Source organism: Balaenoptera physalus (genome assembly GCF_965194825.1).
Source record: "Balaenoptera physalus genome assembly, chromosome: 13".
NCBI classification, from domain to species: Eukaryota; Metazoa; Chordata; class Mammalia; order Artiodactyla; family Balaenopteridae; genus Balaenoptera; species Balaenoptera physalus.
In genome coordinates, this window is record NC_138892.1 from 16,646,960 (window position 1) to 16,669,899 (window position 22,940).

At 45.4% G+C, this 22,940-nt stretch overlaps 1 protein-coding gene and 1 long non-coding RNA gene across 3 annotated transcripts in view; both read left to right on the plus strand.

Annotated features, from left to right (window-relative positions):
* NUAK1 (NUAK family kinase 1) overlaps positions 1-8,812 on the plus strand; it is a 69,098-nt gene extending 60,286 nt beyond the window's left edge. For both annotated transcript variants that reach the window (XM_082419414.1, XM_082419415.1), the window contains 2 exons: positions 1,291-1,423; positions 4,233-8,812. In XM_082419414.1, coding sequence (XP_082275540.1) covers positions 1,291-1,423; positions 4,233-5,386 — 1,287 coding nt within the window. In that variant the 3' untranslated portion in view covers positions 5,387-8,812. The remainder of the gene's footprint in view (positions 1-1,290; positions 1,424-4,232) is intronic.
* Positions 1-22,940, plus strand: part of LOC309640616 — a 441,572-nt gene that overhangs the window by 182,365 nt on the left and 236,267 nt on the right. The gene's annotated exons all lie outside the window — the stretch shown is intronic.

A 22,940-nucleotide genomic window follows, 5' to 3' on the forward strand; every position in this document is an offset into this window, starting at 1 on the left:
ACAGCCTCACTCTGCAGTGACTCTTTTTGCGTGTATTTCTGACAGCATGTATTTCTGATCAAGGAAATACATTTTAATTGCATCTTCTGATTCATGAGAAATGCATTTCTCTGTGTGCCTAAAGCTTTCAGGGCCACTCTAAGACACAGGTATGTGAAAATATCATTTTGAAAATGGGAGAATTGTGACTGATTATTCATTTTTAAAGAGATAGTTCTATTTATAGAGAGATTCATCCACTCAGGATCCTTTAAGTAGCAGCCATTCAGTGGGTTGAAATGTTTCCTTCCAAATATTTATCTGTTTGAGAGTGTTTGGGGCAGGGCTAGAGGGTAAAGAGATGGATGCCAAGAGCCTCCATCACTTGCAGTGAGGTGAAAGTCTTTCCAAAACAAGAATGTAAGGGAGGAGCCTAAGATCCAATTTACAACATTGCAGAAACTTGACACTGTAAATTTATCACAGATAATGAATGCTGCTTTGATCCTCGATGATCTGTTTCCGAGCTTACAAGCTGGCAGCCTGTGATCTTGCCAGCAAGAGTGCTTTATTTGGCCATCTTTCTAAAAAAAATTGAACAGACATTTAATAAATGGGGGATTTCACATAAAAGTCTGTTTTCTGACTTCTCTTGAAAAACCAAAGGATCTAGCAGTGCTGGGCCTATATTACTATGTGACAGCAACAAGCCAGAGGAGGCTGCCTGTGAAAGATGGGTGAATGCCCTCTGCGGTTTGTCTTCAAACCAACACTCCATGTGGAACCCCACCGTCTCTCTTTCTTTGTTCATGTTTGTTGTCTGCCTGGCTCTTGTAAGCATTTGAGTTTGCAACCCCTGATCCATTTGAAGAAGGTGCAGGATTCCTGCATTAGGAGTCAAGAACCCCATGTTCCAGTCTTACCTCCATCACTGGGATGGGGAGGGGCCTCTGGAGAAACCATTTAACTTCCTTGGGCCTCAGTATTCTCATCCGCCAAATAGGGCTGAAAATAATGCGGGGCCCTACCTGTTTCACAAAATTATAGTGAGGATCAAAGAGTATCATCTATTCAAGAAAGTTCTTCTGTGGGTTGGGACCGTTGGTCTCAGTTTGCAACGAAAAGGTCAGGCTCTGAAACAGGCCCCAGGTGCACTGCATATCAGGTGTCAGGCTGTGGTGGGAACCTGTCTGCCAGGTGCTAAATTCCATTCCTGGGGTCGTTGAGGGTGGTTGCTCATGGTCTGTGATGCTAATGGTTTGGAAGGGAATCCGCTTCCCAGCTCCTATATGTCCCGTCTCTCTGCTCCAGGTGGACAGCTGGGCCCTGGGCGTGCTGCTTTACACTCTCGTTTATGGAACGATGCCCTTCGATGGTTTCGATCACAAAAACCTCATTCGGCAGATCAGCAGCGGAGAGTACCGGGAGCCCACGCAGCCCTCAGGTGTGTGCCCACGGAGGGTCAGCGGTTAAGCCGGGCGAGGCCAGCTCACACTTTCTGCTTTTGTGTCAGTGTCTGTAAGGAGACTCCTGCTTTTCCTCTTTCTTCTCCCCAGATCTTTGCCTTCTGGCAGAGCTGGCTTATTAGGCCGCTTTCCCCAAACCTTCCCACTGTGATATTTCCAGAACAGTTGTTCTACTCTGCAGGCTAGGAGTCCTGTTTGCTTGCTGTGTGAACTTGGGCAAGGCCCTTACCCTGTTTAGATTCGGTTTCTCCACTGTAAATTCACATTTTGGAAAAGGTATTAGGTGAAGTCCCTTCCGGTCCACGTAGACATAAAACCGCCTCAGTAGACTCTAAGGGTGGCAGCTGCTCTTTTGCACACCTTGCCCTGGCCGGGGGGTATGGCCCATGGGTGCTGTTTCATGACCTGTTGCCACAGAACAAGTCTATCCCATCCTGCTCCCACACCCAAACAAACTCAGCAGTGTAAACAACATCTATTAGCTGTTATCTCTTGATTCCCTGGATTGGTTAGAGCTTTTCTGGCCTGCCTGGGGGTTTCTCCTACAGTTGCAATCAGACGGTAGCTGGAGTTGGGGCCGATTGTGGGGACACCTCGGGGCCCCTCCGTGTGGGCTCTCTCCCCATGAGCTGCCTCCCCAGGCCTCTCTCTCTAGGAAGGAGCGTGGACTTCTTACATAGCAGCTCAGGGCTCGAAGATGGAGGAAGAAGCAACTGCCAGGCCTTCTTAACGTCTGCTTGGAAGCCAGATGATGTCACTTCTGCCACATTCTATTGGTCAAAGCGACCAAGGCCATAAGCTCCATCTCTTGATGGGAGAGCATTGTGTGGGTACAGAAGGGGTGTGTACAGGTGGCCGTATTTGGAAGGTGGTTAACAGACACTTCGTATATTGCAGTATGCGCATCCTACATGTGTATATACACACACACAGTTGATTCTCATTATTTGCCGCAGTTGTGTCCTATAACGTTGCTATGAGCACTGAGTTTGTGAATAATGAAGCACTACTCATAGGGAAATACAGGGCTCGACTCCTGGGAGCCTCTGTTCACAACGTTTTTGTCAACTGATCAATCCATATCCTTGTTTTATGTATATTTCTGTTTAAAGACGCCTCATTTAAAATATGTTGTTGATTCATGAACATCGAACTTACGGCCAACAGCACTTTAACTCATGCCTGAATGAGGCTTATCTGACTCATATGTTTTCTCTGTAAGGTACATCTCTGCCTTCTTGCCCTTAGAATCCCCAGATAGCACTTCAGCACCACGCTTGGGGGCCATTTTAAACAGTGAAATCACCAATAAAAAGTGCAAATATGTGAAAAGCATGAACTAAATGGACTGTGAAAAGGACACTTGCTTACAGCATGAGAGCAGAAACAAGAAGACAGTGCCTTGTCACCTGGTTCTGCTTCAGCTGGGAACACACATGTGCATTGGGGGGGGGGCAATTCACATTTTTTGCCACTTTGTGGAAAGCACCTTGAGTATTGATTTGGGGGTTACAAATACATTTTAACGAGTAGGTGAATTTACAAATACAGAGTCTGTGAATAATGAGCATTGACTATTTTATATGTATAAATAGGTATAGATATGCAGATATCTATATCTATACATTTTTTTCAATAAGTAACCCGTGTTTTTTGTTTGTTTGTTTGTTTGTTTTTAGAAAATTCAGGGTGAACTCTATGGCAGCCTCTTTGCCTGACCAGCTAACTTGTGTCAGCACAGTTTCTGGTACACTACAGGGGTTCAGAAAATATTTATTGACCGAATGAATGAACATCCTGTTACTTTTCAGGGGTGCGGCTCACCCTTGGCTCCATTGCCAGGTCCCGGCCAGCTACTCATTAGCTACATAAGTAGCTGAGGGGAGGTGGCGCCTTCCCAGGATATAATTCAACCCCCATTTGGGGAGCACAGTTTGATCTTAAAAGGCAATTTATAAGCTGTGAGAGTCTGTTGGTTCCTGTGGCCTCCTCAACATCCCTTTGGGGCTTTCCCCTAATTCTTTGGCAGCAGAAATTGACAAATGGAGTTTTTCAGACAGGCGGTAAGCGGATAGCAGATAGAGATCAGCTCTCTGATCTGGCAGCTTGGTAGGCTATGGCTTATGTCAGAGAGGGAGCATTGAGTGTGGGATTCAGAGCCTGGCCAAGGCCCGGGTCAGGCCAGCCTTGGGGACGGCCCCCCTCTCAATGCCCAGGCGTGCCAGGTATGAACACCTCTCCATCCTTCTCTGTCTCTCCCTCTCTGATGAGAAACCTTTTCCTTGCCGTCTCAGCCCTAAATTTCCTTTTTGTGCTGACACATTTTCCTGGTGACCTGAGTGCTGTGTGTTTATATAAACCTAACTTTGGAGGACTAAAAGCCATGGTAATCTATACCTGTTTTCCCATTTAGTAAAACGATATCCACCAAAGGAATGGTGGGGCCCTGCTTGGGATCGGGTCTGGGTTCTTTCCTGGTTACCTGGCCTTCCCCATTTTATAAAGATCTGAGTTGATGGAAAGTCAGCAGTTTGACATTCCGTCAGTAGCGTGGAGAAACATGCCAGGCTGTGATAGCCCCCTGGCCTGTGGCTCTGAGTCTTGATGACGCTTTCTGATGTACAGTGTGGAAGACTACGGCTTCCTGCTCCACAGTGTGGCTGCAGCAGGGCTCCGTTTGGATTTTTCCTCAAATGAGTGCGTCTCCTTTGCGCCCCCGGAGCGTCAGCTTCGGAAAGCCCACAACTCCCGTAAAATGTATTGTCCCTTCTGCTTCTTCTCCCATAGATGCCCGAGGCCTCATTCGGTGGATGCTGATGGTGAACCCCGACCGCCGGGCCACCATCGAGGACATTGCCAACCACTGGTGGGTGAACTGGGGCTACAAGAGCAGCGTCTGCGACTGCGATGGCCTTCACAGCGCCGAGTCCCCGCTCTTGGCCCGCATTATTGACTGGCACCACCGTTCCACAGGGCTGCAGGCTGAGGCTGAAGCCAAAATGAAGGGCTTGACCAAACCCGGGGCCCCCGAGGTCATGCTGGAGCGGCAGCGGTCGCTGAAGAAGTCCAAGAAAGAGAACGACTTTGCTCAGTCCGGCCAGGACTCGGTGCCTGAGAGCCCATCCAAGCTGAGCTCCAAGCGGCCCAAAGGGATCCTGAAGAAGCGGAGCAACAGCGAGCATCGCTCTCACAGCACCGGCTTCATCGAAGGCGTCGTCAGCCCTGCCTTACCCCCCGCGTTCAAGCTGGAGCAGGACTTGTGCCGGACTGCCGTGCCCCTGCCGAGCGCCCCCGAGGCGGAGGTGCCGGCTAAACTCAGCCCCAAACAGTCGGCCACGATGCCCAAGAAAGGCATCTTGAAAAAGACCCAGCAGAGAGAATCGGGTTACTACTCGTCCCCGGAACGCAGCGAGTCTTCGGAGCTGCTGGACGGTAACGATGGGCTGGGTGGCGGCATCCCCTCCCCGAGCCCCCCGGATCCGGCCAGGGTGACGTCCCACAGCCTCTCCTGCCACAGGAAGGGCATCTTGAAACACAGCAGCAAGTACTCAGAGGGCACCATGGACCCGGCCCTGGCCAGCCCCGAAATGCCCACACTGGAATCCTTGCTGGAGCCCGGCATCCCTGCTGAGGGCCTCTCCCGGAGCTACAGCCGGCCTTCCAGCGTCATCAGCGACGACAGCGTCCTGTCCAACGACTCCTTCGACTTGCTCGACTTGCAGGAGAATCGCCCTGCCCGCCAGCGCATCCGCAGCTGCGTCTCTGCCGAAAACTTCCTCCAGATCCAGGACTTCGAGGGGCTCCAGAACCGGCCCCGGCCCCAGTACCTGAAGCGGTACCGGAACCGGCTGGGAGACAGCAGCTTCTCCCTCCTCACGGACATGGACGATGTGACTCAGGTCTACAAGAAAGCGCTGGAGATCTGTAACAAACTCAACTAGCTCCCCAGGGTGCAGGGGTGGGTCGGGGTGGGTACGAGGGGGGAGTGGGAGCGGTGACTGGGCTACGGACAGAGCTGGTTACCTCTTTGCTGGCCATGACAACAGACTGAAAAAGGATCGGTGCTGTCTTGCTTTGGCCAAATGTGCAGCCTTGAGCCAGTGCCTACAAGGGAGAAGTGGGCTCTTGGCCATTCCTGCCAACTGCCAGTCAGAAGTGGGATCCTCATTGGCATTTGCTTTATGGCACCTCCTAGAGTCCAGGGGAGGTGGTGTTGGCCAGCACTTAAGGGGTGGGGAGGGAGCATATGGGAGAGGAAACGTTTCCCTAGAAGTCGTCCACGTGCTTCTGGAGGAGGGCAGGACAGACTGGGGCCATGTGCTCTGAGTGAACTCAGAGCTCGCTCCTTCTCTCCTCACATTAGCAGGCTTGGTCTGACTGCAGGGGGTGGGCACGTAGATTTCAACTGAGCTTGAATCGGTAATCGATGGATAAGGGCTGCTGGGCGTACTGGTTTGAGTAGCCCAGACAGTGGGAAGGAGTGCTGTGATTGAATAGTAATGGCTGCCGTGGGGCTGGGAAGGGGTGCAGTAGCACTCAGGCTGTGTAGCTGCCATCCTTGACCTGGCTAAGCCCTGGGAGTGCTAGTGTAGATCCCGTGGGACCTACGTTATCTCTTTCATGCCACTGGTGTGGCATTTGTTCATTTGCTACTCTACCTTGAATGGAAGACAGGGCCTTGGTCAGAGAGAGAGTGCTCTGAACACTGCTACGGACTCAGAGTCAGCCCATGGTGATTTTTTGGCTTTCTGTTGTCTGCCTCTTCTTTCCTGGTGTCTGCCTGGCTCTTCAGCACAACCTCTAAGGGTAGACAGGGAAAAAGAGGTGGTGTCAGAGGTCAAAACTATGGTGTATCACAGAGCTCGGAACCCTCTGTGATCTTTTGCAGATGAGTGGAAGTTGATCCACACCAGCGAGGGGACAACTTGTCAATTTCTTTAATGTCTCAATATTAACTGGAATGCTGCCTTGTGGGTTCTGACCTGCGTGAATGTTTTGAATTGGATGTGATACCGTCCATAGTCCCCAAAGGAGTAACTCGCTCAACCATTTACCTTGTTTACTCATAGCAAACGGTTTCCCCATCCACTAAGTGTAGAATCCTCAGAGGTAGGCGAGTTTGCTTCTAGGGAGTTAGTGTGTAGGTGGGATATTTGGATGAGGAAAGGTAAGTCAGGCAGAAGGTGTTTCCCCCTACAAATCTAGGTATTCTGTGTCCTACCTGCCTAGAACTCCTAGGCTTTAGGGGGAACGTTCCAGCCACTCAGATGAATAAGGTGCTTAAAGAGCAGAGGGGGTTGGGAGGAAGCAGACAGGAGAGGGAACACTTCCCTGGAAGTCCTCCAGATGGTTCTGGAGGAGGCAGAAAAGAGGTGTGACAGGACTCTTAGCTTGAAAAGTAACATAGCTAACATAGTGTAACAGGTGATTACAGGTGATCAGATGTCACGCCCACAGTGGGGCATCTTCAGATGCCGAGTTTGGAATTAATGGTCTTATTTGGGAGTTTGGGACAACTTCAGATTCTACTGGCCCCAGCTAATTGAAACTCTTGTTTCAGGATGGCTGACTTCTGAAAGCCACCTAGACATTTAAGGAGAACTAGTCTTGGGGGTATTTTGGGGGAAACCAACAGATAATAGTTCATGGGGAGATGAGAAGGAATTCACCTTCAGGTACTAAGAACATTGATTAGAACGAAACTGCCCTTTTCCCTAAGGAGATGGCTCCATTTCTCTCCTTGTCACCAGCTCTGGGGTTTTGGCTTGTGCATCCCTTCGGGTTGAGCTGAGTAGTGTGATATGGGAAGCTTTTCGGGTTTCCTTTCATTCAATTCCACCTCCTTCCTGAACTCCAAGATAGGTTCAAAGGGAAAAAAATTCTGTAGCTAGCAAACTGTGTATGGGGCGTGTGGGTGTGCGGAGGGCATTCTGCGATCTTTAAAGCTCCCTCCTTGTCTCATTTTACGCAACCTTTTCTGGACAGCCTGCACTGCCACGCTGCTGGTCCCTCATGCATGGCAACCAGCCTGGTTGGTAGCTGTCAGTATGACTTACATGTAACACCTACCTACTGGTTGGTGTATTTCCCTTTTGCCCAAGTGATTGTGTCTGTTTGGTGTTTTCCATCCTTACAATCTTCAAGTAAAAATGACACTATGAAAGAAAGTCATTCTACCCGCACCCCCAAAACACATGTATGTTCTCTTTTGTCAATAGAACCAGACAGTGGATTGTGGTAAAGACAGTCCTCCACTCAGAGGAAGAGACCCTGAGTTGAATCCTGGTGTGCTGGTGGCCTCAGGCACCTGCAGCATTTCCGAGGCTGAGTTTTCCCTTCAGTGAGGGCTGGAGGGGTAGATTAGCTGGTCTCTCAGGCCTTGCCTAGTTCTGACATTCTGCTAACGTCGTCTGATTCTAGACGTGATGTTGACTCTGTCCTTTTAAGGAAAAACTTGGAATAGCGGGACAAGCCCTCAAAGCAGCTCCCTTGCTTCCTGATTAAGTCCTATCATCCCTTCCAGCCAATCCCAGCCAAGGAAATTATGCTTGATTCATTTCCATGGAATTACAAGTGAGAGACACTTTGATGACCTGGTGGACCAAGCAGGAGATTCAAGGTCAGCTCTCCTGGTCCTTTCCTTGCCTCTGTGGGCCTTTCAGTGTCTTAGTTTACACATCTGCCAAAGGAGTAGAATTATACTTCTTTTTACAGGTAAATTTCAAGGCATGATCAGTTTTCAGGAAGTGCTTCAAGACGCCAGGCAAAATGAAAATGCCAAGTACTCTCTGAATTTCCATCCCTGTTATAAGGTGCTGCTTCTGCAGATGACAAGGAGCATCTTTCAGGGTGGGACTCTGGTGAGTGTTGGCCACGCCTGCTGTCTTGAGTACAAATGTGAATGACTGACTGACTGCTTATTGCCAAACTGGAAATGTTCTGTAGGGATTTACTGGCATGGTATCATTCCTAGAAGAAAAAAAAAAAAGAGAGAGAGAAACTTGACTGCACATTTTTTTTAATCCGTGTTGTGACTTTTATTTAATTTCTATTTTTTTTTGGTAATAAAAAGTTGACTTTTTTATTTGAATTTGTCTTTTTTTTATTTATTGGTCTGAAAGGCATTTCAAAGGTATGATAATAATATATTGGTGTAATTTAATCGGTGCAACATGCTTTACGGCTCCAGTCAAAATTGGTTTTCATTCATTTGATTGGTTTGAGCCCAGGACAGCCTACAGGGGAAAAAAAAAAAAGCTGGATAACCACCCAAAGTGTTTGTATTTTCATTGGAAACTGATTTGTTTTTTGTTTTTGTTTTTGTTTCTGTTTTTATTTTTAAATTAAATAAATTGCCATGAACTGAACTGAACTGGGACCTTGCTTCTTTATTTGGTTGTTTTTCTCTTAGTTAAGAGAATGACAGAATGGGTATAAGTAACAGAAACCCACCTGTTAGCTTGAGCACAAAAAGGGAATTTCTTTGAAGCTCTCAGAAGAGAAAATGTAGCTGGCCGTGCAGGTGCAACCAGAAACTGGAAAAGTAGGACCCAGGCCCTCTTTTCTGCTCCTCCTTGCATGCCAGTTTCATTCTTCTCCTTCTGTAGCCTCACTTTCTCCTCCCCGGTTTTATGACCCACCTTGGCTTACCCCATAGCTTCTAAATTTACATGTTCTCAGTTCTGGTTTCCAAAAAGTTGACCCTTTTCCCACAATCTGGACTAGAGATGGCATCAAAGGTTAACCCTCAGCCACGCTCGCTCCCCACACGTCAGTTTCCTCTGCCTGCCCCCTGCCTCAGCCTCCCTCTATCCCAAGGGCAGACAAAGCGATCATGTGGTTGCTCTGAGTCCAAATCATTGGGCCATATTTCCTAATGGGGAAGGCCACTGCTCTGCCTATAATAAAATGCCGTCCTTAGTCCCATTTGCCATTGTTTTTTGTGTGAACAGACCCTCAGGAAGCTCTTGGAAAGAGGGATGAGTAATAGGGTAAGACTGAGGAGTTCCTGGATCCCAGTCACGATATCAACTGACATCCAATCCTACCCCTAGTCTCTAATATTAGAGAGTCATGCTGTGCACTGAATATCAGTGTTAGGGATCCACGCAAGAGAAGTCTGACTTTCCAACGAAAGTGCAACTTTCCAGTTTGGAGGTGATGATTGCTACTGAGTCAAATTTCTTCACCTCTTTGGGCCTCAGTTTTCTCATCTGACTCATGGATATATTAATTGCTACCTTTGCCAAACTCTAACAGGGCTTTGAAGAAGGAAGGAGAGAATTTCTGTGAAGTTAGCCTGAGAGTAAAACTCATTATGAATGGGAAACTGTAGCCCTTTCTTTACAGGCAGGATTCACTGACTTTTAAAATAGGACATTTAAGACAATCTGCCTGGTCTGAAGACTCTTAATTCTTGCTTTGGTCTCTACTGCTATTAGCAAATGGGCCTGTCAGTCGTGCAGGATAAGAGACTAAGGGGAAGTTCACCTATAAGTGAACCCCTTTGGTTAAATGCTGGAGAGGGTGTGGAGAAAAGGGAACCCTAGTACACCATTGGTGGGAATGTGAATTGGTACAGCCACTATGGAGAACAGTATAGAGGTTCCTTAAAAAATTAAAAATAGAGATACCATATGATCTAGCAATTTCACTTCTGGGCATATATCTGGAAAAGGTGAAAACTCTAATTTGAAAAGATATATGCACCCCAATGTTCACAGCAGCACTATTTACAATAGCCAAGACATGGAAGCAACCTAAGTGTCCATTGACAGATGAATGGATAAAGAAGATGTGACATATGTGTATATATATATATATATATACACACACACACAATGGAATACTACTCAGCCATAAAAAGAATGAAATATTGCCATTTACAGCAACATGGATGGACCTAGAGATGATCATATTGAGTGAAGTAACTCAGAGAAATATTACATGATATCACTTTATGTGGAATCTAAAAAATAATACAAACAGAAACAGACTCACAGACATAGGAAACAGACTTATGGCTCCCAAAGGGGAAAAGAGAGGGAGGGAGGGATAAATTAGGAGTATAGGATTAATAGTACAAACTACTATATATAAAGTACATAAAGGATTTACTGTATAGCACAGGGAACTATGTTCAATATCTTATAATAACCTAGAATGGAAAAGAATCTGGAAAAAAAAAACTGAATCACTTTGCTGTATATCTGACACACAATACTGTAAATCAACTATATGTCAATAAAAAAGTAAATAAATAAAAAAATAAAAGCAAACCCCTTTAGAAAGACATAATTTGGCAGTCAGATAGGAGGAATAGCATATGCCTGTTCTAGAGGCTGGACCAAATGTGACATGTAAGGGGTAGAGAGGAAATAGGGGTGGCTGGATTGGCACAGCTGACATGTTGTCCACTGATAGGTCGGTGAGGTTAATGGGAAGTGGTCACTTTGAGGAAAATCAAGAGAATTAATATTTATTGAGCTTCTACATGGTGCTCACTTCATCCTGTTCAGTGGCAAGTGGTATAAATCCAACTCAGACCATGTTAAGTAATAAGACGAATTTACTGCTTCTTGCAACTGAGAAGTCCAGGATGTATGTCTCAGGCACAGCTGGATCCAGGAGTTCAAGTGATGCCCTTGGCCTCTTTTTCACTCACTCTCGCTGGATGTGGGCTTTATTCTTAGGCAGGCTCTCTCTGCATGGCAGCAAGAGAGCTCCCGGTAGTAACAGGGTTATGAGGTCTTCTTACTGTGTGATCCTAGAGTCAGAGAGAGATTCTTACTATCCTAGCATTTATGTGCCAAGAAAAGACTGTGATTGGCTTTTTAGGGTCATTTGTCTCCCTCTGGCCCAGTCACAGAGTCCAGGTGGAGAGATGCTCCAATTGGCTAGTCTCGATCCTGTGCCTACCCTTGTGGTATACTTGAATGACAGCTTCCTCAGAATCACAGAGTTGGGGAGGGCAGCTGTCCCAAAAGAAGGGATGCAAGCCTGACAAAAAGTAACCCATGTTAGTTACAACTTTGGGACATTAATTTCCTCTTCTATAAAGTAGCTTTAAATGATTCCTAACTTTCAGAGTTATTGTGAAGATTAAATAAATCACTTAATACAGGACTTGACACATACAAGATTTTTAATTTATATACAAAAGATCAGGAAAGACAATAATATACTATAGAAAGGAGATATATTTGTTAGGAAGATTTTTAGCTGTAAAAATCAGGTATAACATCAGCAAATTCAGCTGAAACTGGTTTAAACACTACAGGGGATTTATTAGCTCATATATTTGGAATTTTAGAGATATGGTGGATTTCATGGTTACTTAGGTCTAGGGGGAGAAATGGATGATAAACAAGTAAACAAAATCCCTCAAAATTACAGATTGTGTAAGTGCTATAAAGGAAATGGAGAGGGTGCAGAGTCAAGAATTAAGGGAGGGGATACCTCTTGTATAAAGGGTAGTCAGGGAAGGCAAACCTGAAGAGGTGACCCTTGGGGAGTGGTCTGAAGATGAAGAATTAGCTCTATGAAGAGTGAGCATTCCAGGCAGAGGGAACAGTACACGCAAAGGCCTTGATGTCTTCAAAACAGAGCTTTACAGGGTTAATATCTGGTCCATTTGTATATGACAACCATGGTCCAGGAAGTCTGGCGTTTTGCTAAACGTATGTGGCCACATTCTAACGTGAACTGGCTGTGATCATTTATGATTTTGTGTATCCTTAATTACAAGTGGCTGCTTCCTTTGACAGGTGGTCCCCAGATGAGACACATGCAATTTTAAAAGGAGAATATGTTTTCACTGCAGAAATTCACTGCTAATTTACTGAAATTTGTGGAGAGGATGTTTTTAATCCACAGAATCATGTGAAGTTTGGGGTATGGAAGTGGAGAAGCAGTGATGCCCTGTGAAGACCAGAACGTGTGGTCTAAGGTTTTCATGTCCTAAAACCTGCCCCATGCTATTGCAACTTTCTGGTTCCAGTAGGGAATTGTGTAGAAAATTAGCAATCAATTTTGTCTGAAAATGATGACAATTATTTTCCTATTGATGAAAATTTACACTGCCCATCTCTACCTGCCTGGGAATATCCACTGTATCTTCACCAGTAGTTTCCTCCATCCACTCCCTGAGCTAGTTTTCATTTCTGAATTAGTCTGGATGGGCTATGTTATGTTAAAGTAACAAACCCTGAAATGTCAGGGGCACAATATAGTAAACGACTATTTCCTACTGTCACCAAGTGCAATACAGTTTGGGCAGTTCTTCCCGTCATGCTGTCTCCATGCAGGCACTTTCATCCCGCGGTTCTTTCATCCTGTGGTCCTGCCTTCTTGGGGTCCTTCATTTCCAGCTGTGCCAATGAGGGTGAGAGAGAGCACAAGTCAAAGCCTTTTAAGGAGCAGGCCTGCACGTGGCCTCCGTCATTTATGCTCAAATCCCGCTGGCCAGAACTCAGTCACCTGACCCCAACCTAACTTCCTGCATAGTCTTCAAGTCTATAGTACTTAACAAGTGAAAGGTAAAATGGAATCAGATGGACACATAACAATGCCTGTCACAGCTTCTGTCAGTTTACCGTGGGTTGGTGGGCGGTGGTCCCAGCATAAACAGAAATCATTATTGTTAATATTCACCAAGTGCTGACTGAGCTGCAGGCAGTGTGCCTACCCTTTAATACATCGCCTCTTTTGATGTTCCTTGTGTTCCCTTATCTGCAAGATGGGGAAACAGTGTTGGAAACATGCAGTAACTTGCCCAGGTCATCCAATGGTTAAATGTGGAGCTGGAATCAAATACAGGGTGGGCTGACCGGCTTCTGAGCCCAAGATTTTAATTGCTCTGTTGTGCACCTGGGATGATCCTTCTTCAAGTCAGCCTCCTTGATCATATGCCCCATCCTGTCACCATCCCTGTTCACAGAAGCGGCATTTTCCTGCAGGAGCTAAGCAGATAACATCAGCAATGAAGACACTGGCCCAAGTCTGTGCATTCTCCAAACAAACATGGACAGGAGAGCAACTGTCCCCCAGCACCCCATTGGTATCAGGTTCTAGAAGACCCAATCTCAGCAGATGGAGTTAACAAAGTTGATTCAGATTTCTTAATTACTCTAGAGTGAAATGGGTTGGAAGAGTGAGTCTTTCCCCATCCTGAGAACCTGCTGTGTCTTAGAACTCAGTAGATGGGACAGTAGGTCTTCAGTGGCTGGGTCCCTTCTGTCCAAAGCTGTGTATTCACATGTACCCCCCCAAGAGAGCTCTACAATTCTTTCCTGTGCTGGTGTGCCTCAGGGGACCCTGCTTCTAGAGAGCTGAGGGCACAAAGCAACTTCTTGGAGCTACATGAAAACACAGGATGTCAGGCTTGGCTGCATGGACCTGCCTGGGGTCAGGCACTGCAACAGCAACTTCTATCACACAAAACACAGAGCATCGCCATGTCTTCAAGGCCTACAGCAGGGCCATTATACAGGCATGGCCCCAGATTGGGCTTCCAGAGAAACACCTTGCTGTTAGGTGAAACTGAGGGTGGGAAACAGTTCATTTCAGAGGTAGCCGGAGAAAAAGAGCTCCCCAAAATAGCTATCCTGAGAAAGTTCTGCAAATTGGAACTTGTGAATCACTGAAGCTGAAAAACATCTGATTCAGCAGTGCCTAGGGTATTGCAGAAGCTTCAGCCATCAGACTTGGGAGTCTAGACAAAAGGATGTGTGCAAAGCAGAAAGCCAGATGCAGACCTCTGAACCAGGCCTGCTGGTTAGCTCCAAAGAGGCCATGGTTGTGGGTTTAACCCCTATGAAGTACAGGTGGTCCGTGGTAGTGGGTGCTGCTTAGGCTGACTTCTCATAAACACCATTTTGGGCATAATGATGATGAACCAAGAGGCATGGAAAAATGCCTCCCCTTTGAGAGAAACAACTCATAATCACATGGTAAGGTCTTTCTGGGACCCAGAATAGTGGTGGGTGGGAGGAGACAGGCAATTAACATACAAATAAATAATATGGCAGATGATGATAAGTCAATGGAAGGAATAAAGCAGGACAAGGAAATGGGGATGGGATGAGGAGCAGTATTTTTGGTAGAGTGGTCAGGGAAAACTTTATTGATTAGGTGACACTTACGCAGTAAGCCCTACAGCTCTGTATTGAAAAAGTCTTCAGCCAGAGGAAAGCAGCAAGTGCAAAGGCCTTGAGTAAGGAGTACACTTGAGGGGCTCAAGAAACAACAAAGACCCAGGTGTCTGGAGCAGAGGAAGCAGTAAGAAGAATGGCTAGAGATGATGTCAAAGAGGTAGGCGGGGCATCTTAAGCCACAGAACCCCACTGTGGAACATATGGAGAGATTTTTTTTCTTGCAGTTTGCAAGGTATGGTCTGAGGACTGCTAGAAATCCCCCAGACCTTCTGCAACTACATAGCTGCGTGAAGACAGATTTTCTTCTTATTTTTGTAAATTGATGGCTCTAGGGTTTACTGCATCCATCTTTAATCACAGTCTACCTTCCAATATTATGCCACTTGATATGTAACATTAAAACTTTCATTTCCCCCATTGTTCTTTATGATACTGTTTTCACATGTTTTACTTTTACATGTTTTAAAACCCACAATACATTATTACTGTTTTTGTTTTAAATTATCTTAGTTATCTTAAAAATTAAAAATCAGACCATATCTTTTATGTTTACCATAATTTCATGTTTGCTGTGTTTTCACTCCTCTGTGTTCCAAGTTTCTCTCTGGTATCATTTTCCTTCTTTATGAAAAACTTTCATTAACATTTCTTCTAGTGATGATTAGCTGGTGACAACTTCTCTCAGCTTTTGTTTGTCTGAAAAAAAATCTTTATTTCAACTTTAGTTTGGAAAGATATTCTCTGGTTATAACATTTTAGGTGACAGTTTTTATCTTTTGTTCTTTAATCATTCCACTGTCTTCTGGTTTTCATAGTTTCTGATGAGAAGTCTGTGAAAATTTTCCTCTTTGTTCTCCATGTATGGTATGTCTTTTTTTCTGTGCAACATTTCATATTTTCTAGTTATCACTTTTTGTTTAGCAATTTGATTGTGATTTCTCTTGGTACAGTTTTCTTTGTGTTTATCCTTCTTTGGGTTCATTGACCTACTTACATTTATACGTTCGTTGTTTTTGTCAAATTTTGGATTTTAAAATTACCATTATGTATTCAAATACTCTTTGTATTTATTCTTCTCTTTCTGGAACTCTAGTTACATAGGTTATACTGCTTGATATTGTTCACATTTTTTTTTTTTGACAATGAGGGTCTGTTGGCATTTTTTCTAGTCTTTTTTTCTTTCTCTGCTTTGTTTTGGATTTTTTTGGAGGGGGGTATGTCTTCAAGTTCACTGATTTTTTCTTTGGTAGCATTTAATCTGCTCTTAATTCCATCCAGTGAAATTTTCATATATTGTGATTTTCATCTCTAAAAGTTCTCTTGGGTACATATATGAATTCAGCAATATCTCTGTATGCTGGCTGGTGGGAGTTTGAATATTTCCAGCCCTGGGTGTGCTCAGAAGTTCTTTGGCCTGCTGCTCCCCAGCAAGTTCTTTATTATGTTATTTTTCTTTGCTCAGCCTCATAGACTTTCTCCCTACACATTAGCAGATTAGTATTTAAATACTCAAGGTATCCTTCTGCAGATTTCTGGAGCTCTTTCTTTGCATAGTGCCCTCCTCTCCAGTACTCTGTGCCCCAAATCTAGCTGACTTGCCTTCTTGGTCTCCCTGATAGCTGTCACTTTCTCTGTTTGGGTTCCCCCTCCTTGTGATTCTCACCAGAAACTGCCTCCAGGTTAAATTGTTAACTCATTTTTTCCTTTCTTTTGGAGATGATAGTCCTATGTTGCTTATTGTCTAATGTCTGAAAACAACTGTTTAATATTTTTGTTCTGTCTTGCAATTTTGTTTTTTTTTTTTAAACAGTGGGGCAAGGAGTATCCCACAGGAGTTTCTCCTTCATGGATAGAAGTAAAAGTTGAAGTTTAGTCATTTGCCCAATCACAGAAATAATTCATGGCTGAACTGGGTCTTAGCCTCAGATATGACAGACTTCAAAGCCTGTGCCATTCACTGTCATCAAAATAGTGTTCTTCTTCACCACCGCCATCCTCTTTTTAAAAACACATTCCAGAAAGAAGGCAGGTAAAAATCCAATCAGTGAAAGGCAAGTCAGTTATTCTGCTTACTGGTAATTCCAGTAAAAAGGATTAGTCAGGGAGTTTGCCATTGTAGTTGGCTACTTCTCAGAGGTGCCCTGCCAAAGTGAGCTTTCACTTATTTTTTCCTTGTGAGTGAAGAATCTATTGGGGCAGCTCTTCACTTATTTGTTCATTTGTTCATTCATTCTATCATTTATTCATCCATTCAAGATTATGGAACAGCTAGCACGTTCCAGGCACTAGGCTTTTCTTCATGTTGGGGAGCAAGAAGTAACTCCCAACAGGTTCTCTTTTGCTTTCTTCTTCCTCTCCTTGTTCACTCTCCCAAACCTTTAACATGATCATGTGAGAAAGGCCCAGATGGTGACATTTTCAGGATGTCTCCCAGGACTCTGGTGAAGCTTCTAGTGGTTAGGAGAGAAGTTAGGGTCTCCTTCCCTATTAAATGTCAATACCCCTGGGAGGAATCACACATCAAGCCACTAGACCTGAGCCAGCCATGAATGTTTTAGGAGAAATGTATTAAGTGCTGAGAATAAGAATGAAGAACAACATAGGCCTCTTGGGAAATGGGACAGGATGAGAAAGCAAGGGAATTCTCACAGGAAAGGTGGCAAGGACATACTCTGAAATTTTACCTCAAGCCGAGCCACTTAAGTATGTGTCTCTTGCCTTCTTTGGTCTGGGTGTCATAACAATAAAAAACTGAGTAATGTTTTGTAGGTTATAGTTTCCTCCTATACACATTTTTTCCTTGAGGCTGCCTCTCAATAGTCCCTGGAGGTAAACATTAATACTGCTGAGGAAATGGAAGCTAGGGAAGGGCAGTCATGGGCTCAAGTCATCCAGCTGGTAAATGCATGGCCTAAATCTGAACTCAGGCCATCTAACTCCAGGGCCTCTGATCCTAAAATCTGCTCTGTCATCTAAGCATGCAAAGTTGCTTGCTATGACTGAATAATCTGTCTTCATTACTCGTGCAATCAGTGGAGCATTTTGTATGTGCAACCCCTCCTCGGAGCACCAAGTTCTGTGCCAAAGGTCATCTGGGCTCTTGCATGCCATCCAGATGTTTGTTGCCAATCTTGGGAATAATTTCTTCCCCTTTATGACTGGTTGATTGGAATGGAAGTGAGAAGCAAGTCTGGCCAACGACTGCCCAGGAGACCAAGAAATGACAAACAAAAACATACAAAGATGTTCTCATCTTAAAGCTCTGCACTCCATTTGGGCAACTAAATTGGAAAGAGAGGACTTTTGAGGAAAGGCAGGAATTAAAGGATAGTCTATCACCAGGTTTGCTGCTGCTGGAAAACAAAATGCAATGTATTGGGTTGGCCAAAAAGTTCATTTGGGTTTTTCTGTAACATCTTACAGAAAAACCCAAACGAACTTTTTGGCCAACCCAATATTTGCATGGTGAGGTTGCAGAGCTGTTTCTAAGAGAGGCTTAAGCAGGCCTTAAATGAAGGCTAGATGGGTTAATGAAATAAATGTATTTCCTGCTTCTCCATGATTTATATTTCTAAGGCTGCACCACACAGTAATTCAATGAGGCTGAAATGGCAAGAATGTCTGGCAGATATTTTGGGAATATGATAGTTGGCTCATTGTGGTGGTTCAATTTCAGTATCTGAATATGAGTGAGATACAAAGGGACATCAGAAACAAGGTTTTTTTCTTTTCTCTTTCAGCCTCTACTGCCTCAGACATGGCCCACGCCTTCTCAACTTTATTCATGTCAATATAATAGGATATTTACTGAAGACTTCCTGAAGCTTATGGTCTATTGAGAATGATGAGGTATTCACTGGCTGCCAGTCATGGCCCTCACAGTTAGGAAGTTTATGCTTCAGTTCGTGGTTTTTTCTTTCCCTCCTGGTGTAACAAGAGACGTTAGCTTTGTCCCCTAAGTAATACTGGGATTGCTCCTCTGCCGTTTTCCAGGGCCCCCAGAACTGTTTGAATCCTCTTCCTTCTGTGTGTGGATGTGGGCCAGTGAGGCAGGAGAGATAGAGAACTGTATTAATCTTAGGAGAAGATGTTTCCTTTCCATTCGAGTAGCTTTTTTTGACTGCAAACTCTGTGCCACTTATGGTTCCGAGGTGGAAATCTGCCCTTTTTGTCACTTCTGCATGTTCTGCATCACTTTGGGGAATAGTCCCGCCCAAAGCAATGTGACTCCAATGGGGCATCACCCAGCTGTCATTGCCTTCTACACTGCAGGGGTAAGCTCTTTACCCATTCTATCTAGTTGGAATTCCTGTTCTCCTGAACCCAGTGAGTGGTCCTGGATTTACTCCAAAACACAAACAAGGCCAATCAGTGCCATTTGGATGATCAGGTGTGAATGTTGGGAGAGAAGGGTTTGTGTTCTTTTACTTTTCTTTCTGGAATTATCATGAGAATGATGTAAACCTAGAGATATTAATGGTGGCAGTTTTATAACCAAGTGATAAGAAAGATGGCCTGAGAATGAAGCCAAGTGAGAAAAAAAAAAAAAAAAGAACTAAGAAAGTAAATGAAATGTGCACTGTAGCATTGTTTGAGCTTCTGGGTTCAGCTGTTCCTAAAGCAAACACTAACTCAAGACTACAGTTATGAGAGTTAGTCCCTTTTTTGGGGGTGCTTAATTAGTTTGATTTGGATTGCTGTCACTTGCAACCAAAGAATTCTTGACTGATAGAGTTTCTGAGCATAACCTGGGAGATAAAGCCAAAGGGAACTCTTAGTGGTACAGTGGTGATCAAGACAGACTTGGCCTCTGCCCTCATGTTGTTCATGGTCCAAGGGGCTGTCATTTCAATGGCTATATCAGTCAGAGTTCTTAGCTTCAAACATTAGAAACAAGTTCTGGTTCTTTTATGCAGAAGTGGAAATTATTCAAGGCTATTTAGTAAACACAGAACCTTCAAGAGGGCCAGACATTGAGACTGCAAGTGCAGAAACAGTTCTGTTGTAGACTTCGTTAGGTGGAGACTCCCCAGCCAGCCCCAGTGGTCACAGATATTGTTCCTTGCCCTGCCAACATCTCACAGGGTGATGCTGGGGACAGGCCATTAATGATACAATATTTGTCACAGATGCCACTGAAAATTGGAGGTACCTGCCACTGCCCTTCCTAGAATAGACTACATGTGGGGTCTGCCTGTGGGTCAAAGCTGGGCATGGGTTTGTCTAATTGGTGGGGATTGGGTCACATGCCTGTACCCTAGGGGCAAGGGAAGTGACTATCTGATTTCTACAGTAACCTCTACCTTGCACTAAGCCTCATAAGATGGGGACTTCTTTGGACAAAGGATGAGCGTTCAAAGATGTTAGGCAGCCAGGATAACAAATATCCAGTGTTGACATATTAAGGAAGGTTAAGTTTGAAGATACCGCATCTTCAGCCCCAACTACAAGAACTGTGGTGTATGCTGCATGGGAAGACCCAGGTTGGACAGACTTTGCAAAACAGGCTCATATGGCATATTTCCTCAAAAAGCCAAGCAATGAATGCTGCTTCTCTTTTGTTTGCAAGTTATCTTTTGGTAGAATAATAATAATAATGGTGATGATGATGATGATACCAAATCAACTTCTAGTTTAGGATAGGATAACAATTTTCACTTTTTCTGCTCCAGGTTCTAACTCCATTGAGAAACCGACCCAGGCCTTAGCTTTATTGATGATCAGGCAAAATTAGAGACTACAGCTTGGCCCTTAGGCCATATGGGGCTTTTTTTGCTCCTTATCTTCAGGTGAACTTGTCTAGCTGTGAGAGGCAGAGAAGCCTCCTCCACATGGGGTACCTCACCTGAGACCAAGGGAAGAAGCTGGGACTCCTGTGGATGGGTGTTGAGCAAGAGAGTGACCCCAAAAGGCCTTGGGTGACCTTGCCCTGTGCCCCTTTTCTGGTCTCACCAGCTAGACAATCAATCACTCTGTGCCACAGGAGAGGGTGGTGAAGAGAAGGATGAGATGTGCCCCTCTTCCTAATATTCCCTCTGTTAAGTAGAAAAGGAGTTCCTCTCCCTTTGTCAAAGCAAAAGGAATAAACACTCTCCTAGTACTGCCATTAATTGGGGTCTTCCTCTGTGTCAGACATGCTACTGAGCATTTTACAAAAATTATCTCATTAAATTTTTATGAAAACCCTATGAAATAACATAAGAGCTACCATTTAGTGTTTATGCCAGAAATTTTTCTAAGCCCTTGGCATCTATTAATCAATTCATTCCTCATCAGCTTTAGGCAGGGTCCTGGTATGAAATAGGATAACTTGAGATTTTAATAAAAGGACAGTTTCCGAAGTAGCGAGGGATAGTGAGGGTGATGTGAGGAAGGGGGCGGGTCCTCTTCTCTGGTAGGGTAGGAGCTGTCATCAGGGGAAGCAGCAGCCCGAGGGGACTGTTGGGAAAGTTAGTCTCCGGCCGGCAGTCTTTCAGCCTCCACTCAGCTGCCCAAGGACCGCTTCCTTACTGAGAGAGAAAGGGCCCACCCCACCTGCGCTGGGCCTACCACTTTGTGTGGGATTATCTTTCCCTGCTTCAGGCACGATGAGTGCTCTTTTGTCTAACAGCATGTGTGTCACGTGGCACCCAGCCAGCCCCACTGTTGTAGCTGTCCTTCCTTCCACGGTGGCACAGAGGAGTGCACGTAGGCCAAATGCCCTGCATCAGCCACTGGGAGAGACCTGCCAGCCAGGAGGGACCCACACCCACTATTGGAAGCTGATCTTGTCCTGTCTCTTTTCTGTGTCAGTAAAGCTTTGCTCCAACCAGTACTTGACTGCGTTGTGTTCTTCTTGGCGACTCTGGCACCAAGATGCAGTGGGCAGAGATGTTTAGAACCCTTCCCTGGGACTGGCAACCTGGGCACCATACTCTGCTCCACACTGACCCTGCAGGGAGGGAACTTGGAAATGGCCACGTCACTCTTCTCCCTTCCTCTCATCTGCCAGCTCGCCCCCTCAGCCGAGCTTCAACCGGAGCCAGCGGGCAGGGATATCTGTTGATGTGATTGTCACCTTCCAAGGGCTCAGAGCAGATGGCAAAAGGTGGAGAGTACATCTGGAGGGGCACATGGCAGATCCTCAGCAGAGGCACATGCTGTTACTGCCCCTATTTCCTAGACCAGGAAACCAAAGCTCAGAGAGGTTAGATAATAAGCCCAAGGTTATATCAGTAAGAAGTGGCAAAGACAGGTGGCAATTCAGTCTCTCTCACTGTAAAGCTTGCGCTCACCACTGTCATTCTGGCGCTGGGGCCTTTGGCTGTAACTTACTGCCTCTGAAAAGAGATCCACAGGCTTGTGTGCTAGGCTGGAGGATGGGGATTGACATCGATTGGATTTCTACTTTGCACTGTATTAGGCAATTTACTTGCAACAGGCCTATTGAGACAGGTATTACTGATTTCATTCTACGTGTGAAGAATCTGAGCCTCAGAGAGGTTAAGTAACTTGCTTGAGCCCACACAGATGGTTAAGGTACTAACCTAAGTCTGTTGGATTCCTGAGCCCATGATCTTTCCACTGTTTCATGAGGCAGGAGCCCCATGAAACCAGGAAGGAGAGGAAGGGGGGAAGGAGAGAGAGAGGAAGGGGTTGTTGTGTAGGATGTTTGGGAATGGTAGGTAGGAACAGAGGAGAATTCAGGTGGCAGCAACCCTCTTGGACCTAGGAAGCATAAGGCATGTGGGCAGGCATCCCGGAGTGCCATCTGGAATTCCATAAAGTCCCCAAGCCTTTATCTCTGCAAAATCAGGACAGCAGGCCTGTGCTGGGCTGTGGCTTTACAGGGAAGCCTAAGAGCCTCGTGCTTTGGAAGCAGAGGCCAACGTGTATGATTCCGCAGCAGATGGGGACTTAAAAATCCCAGGTCGGACTGGGCACAGCCAGCAGGATCTGACTCCTTAGCGGTGCTGTCAGTATGTGTGAGATGCTTCTTCTCCTCCCTCCCGTGACTGCACTTTCCACTCCCTCTGAGTTCCTCCGCCCTCCCTTGTCTTTGCTTTCACTGTTTTTGGCTTTAACTTTTGTTTTCTCAAGGTCCCTCTGCTTCCTCCCGGGACCGGGGGGATGCATGTTCACTGTGATGTTCTTTAGGCCTTTCCAACGCAATGCATTCAAATTAAAACCACTTTTTCCCACCCATCAAACCCGCTTTTCTTCCTCCCTGGTTTCCCATTTTGCTTAATGGCACCAGATAAGAAGGATGGAAACTGGGAAGAACCAGCCTTGCTTTCTGCCTGGCTTCTCCTCCCCACCCGCCTCCCGACCTCCGTCTACCAGTTGGTTTCTCCATCACTCT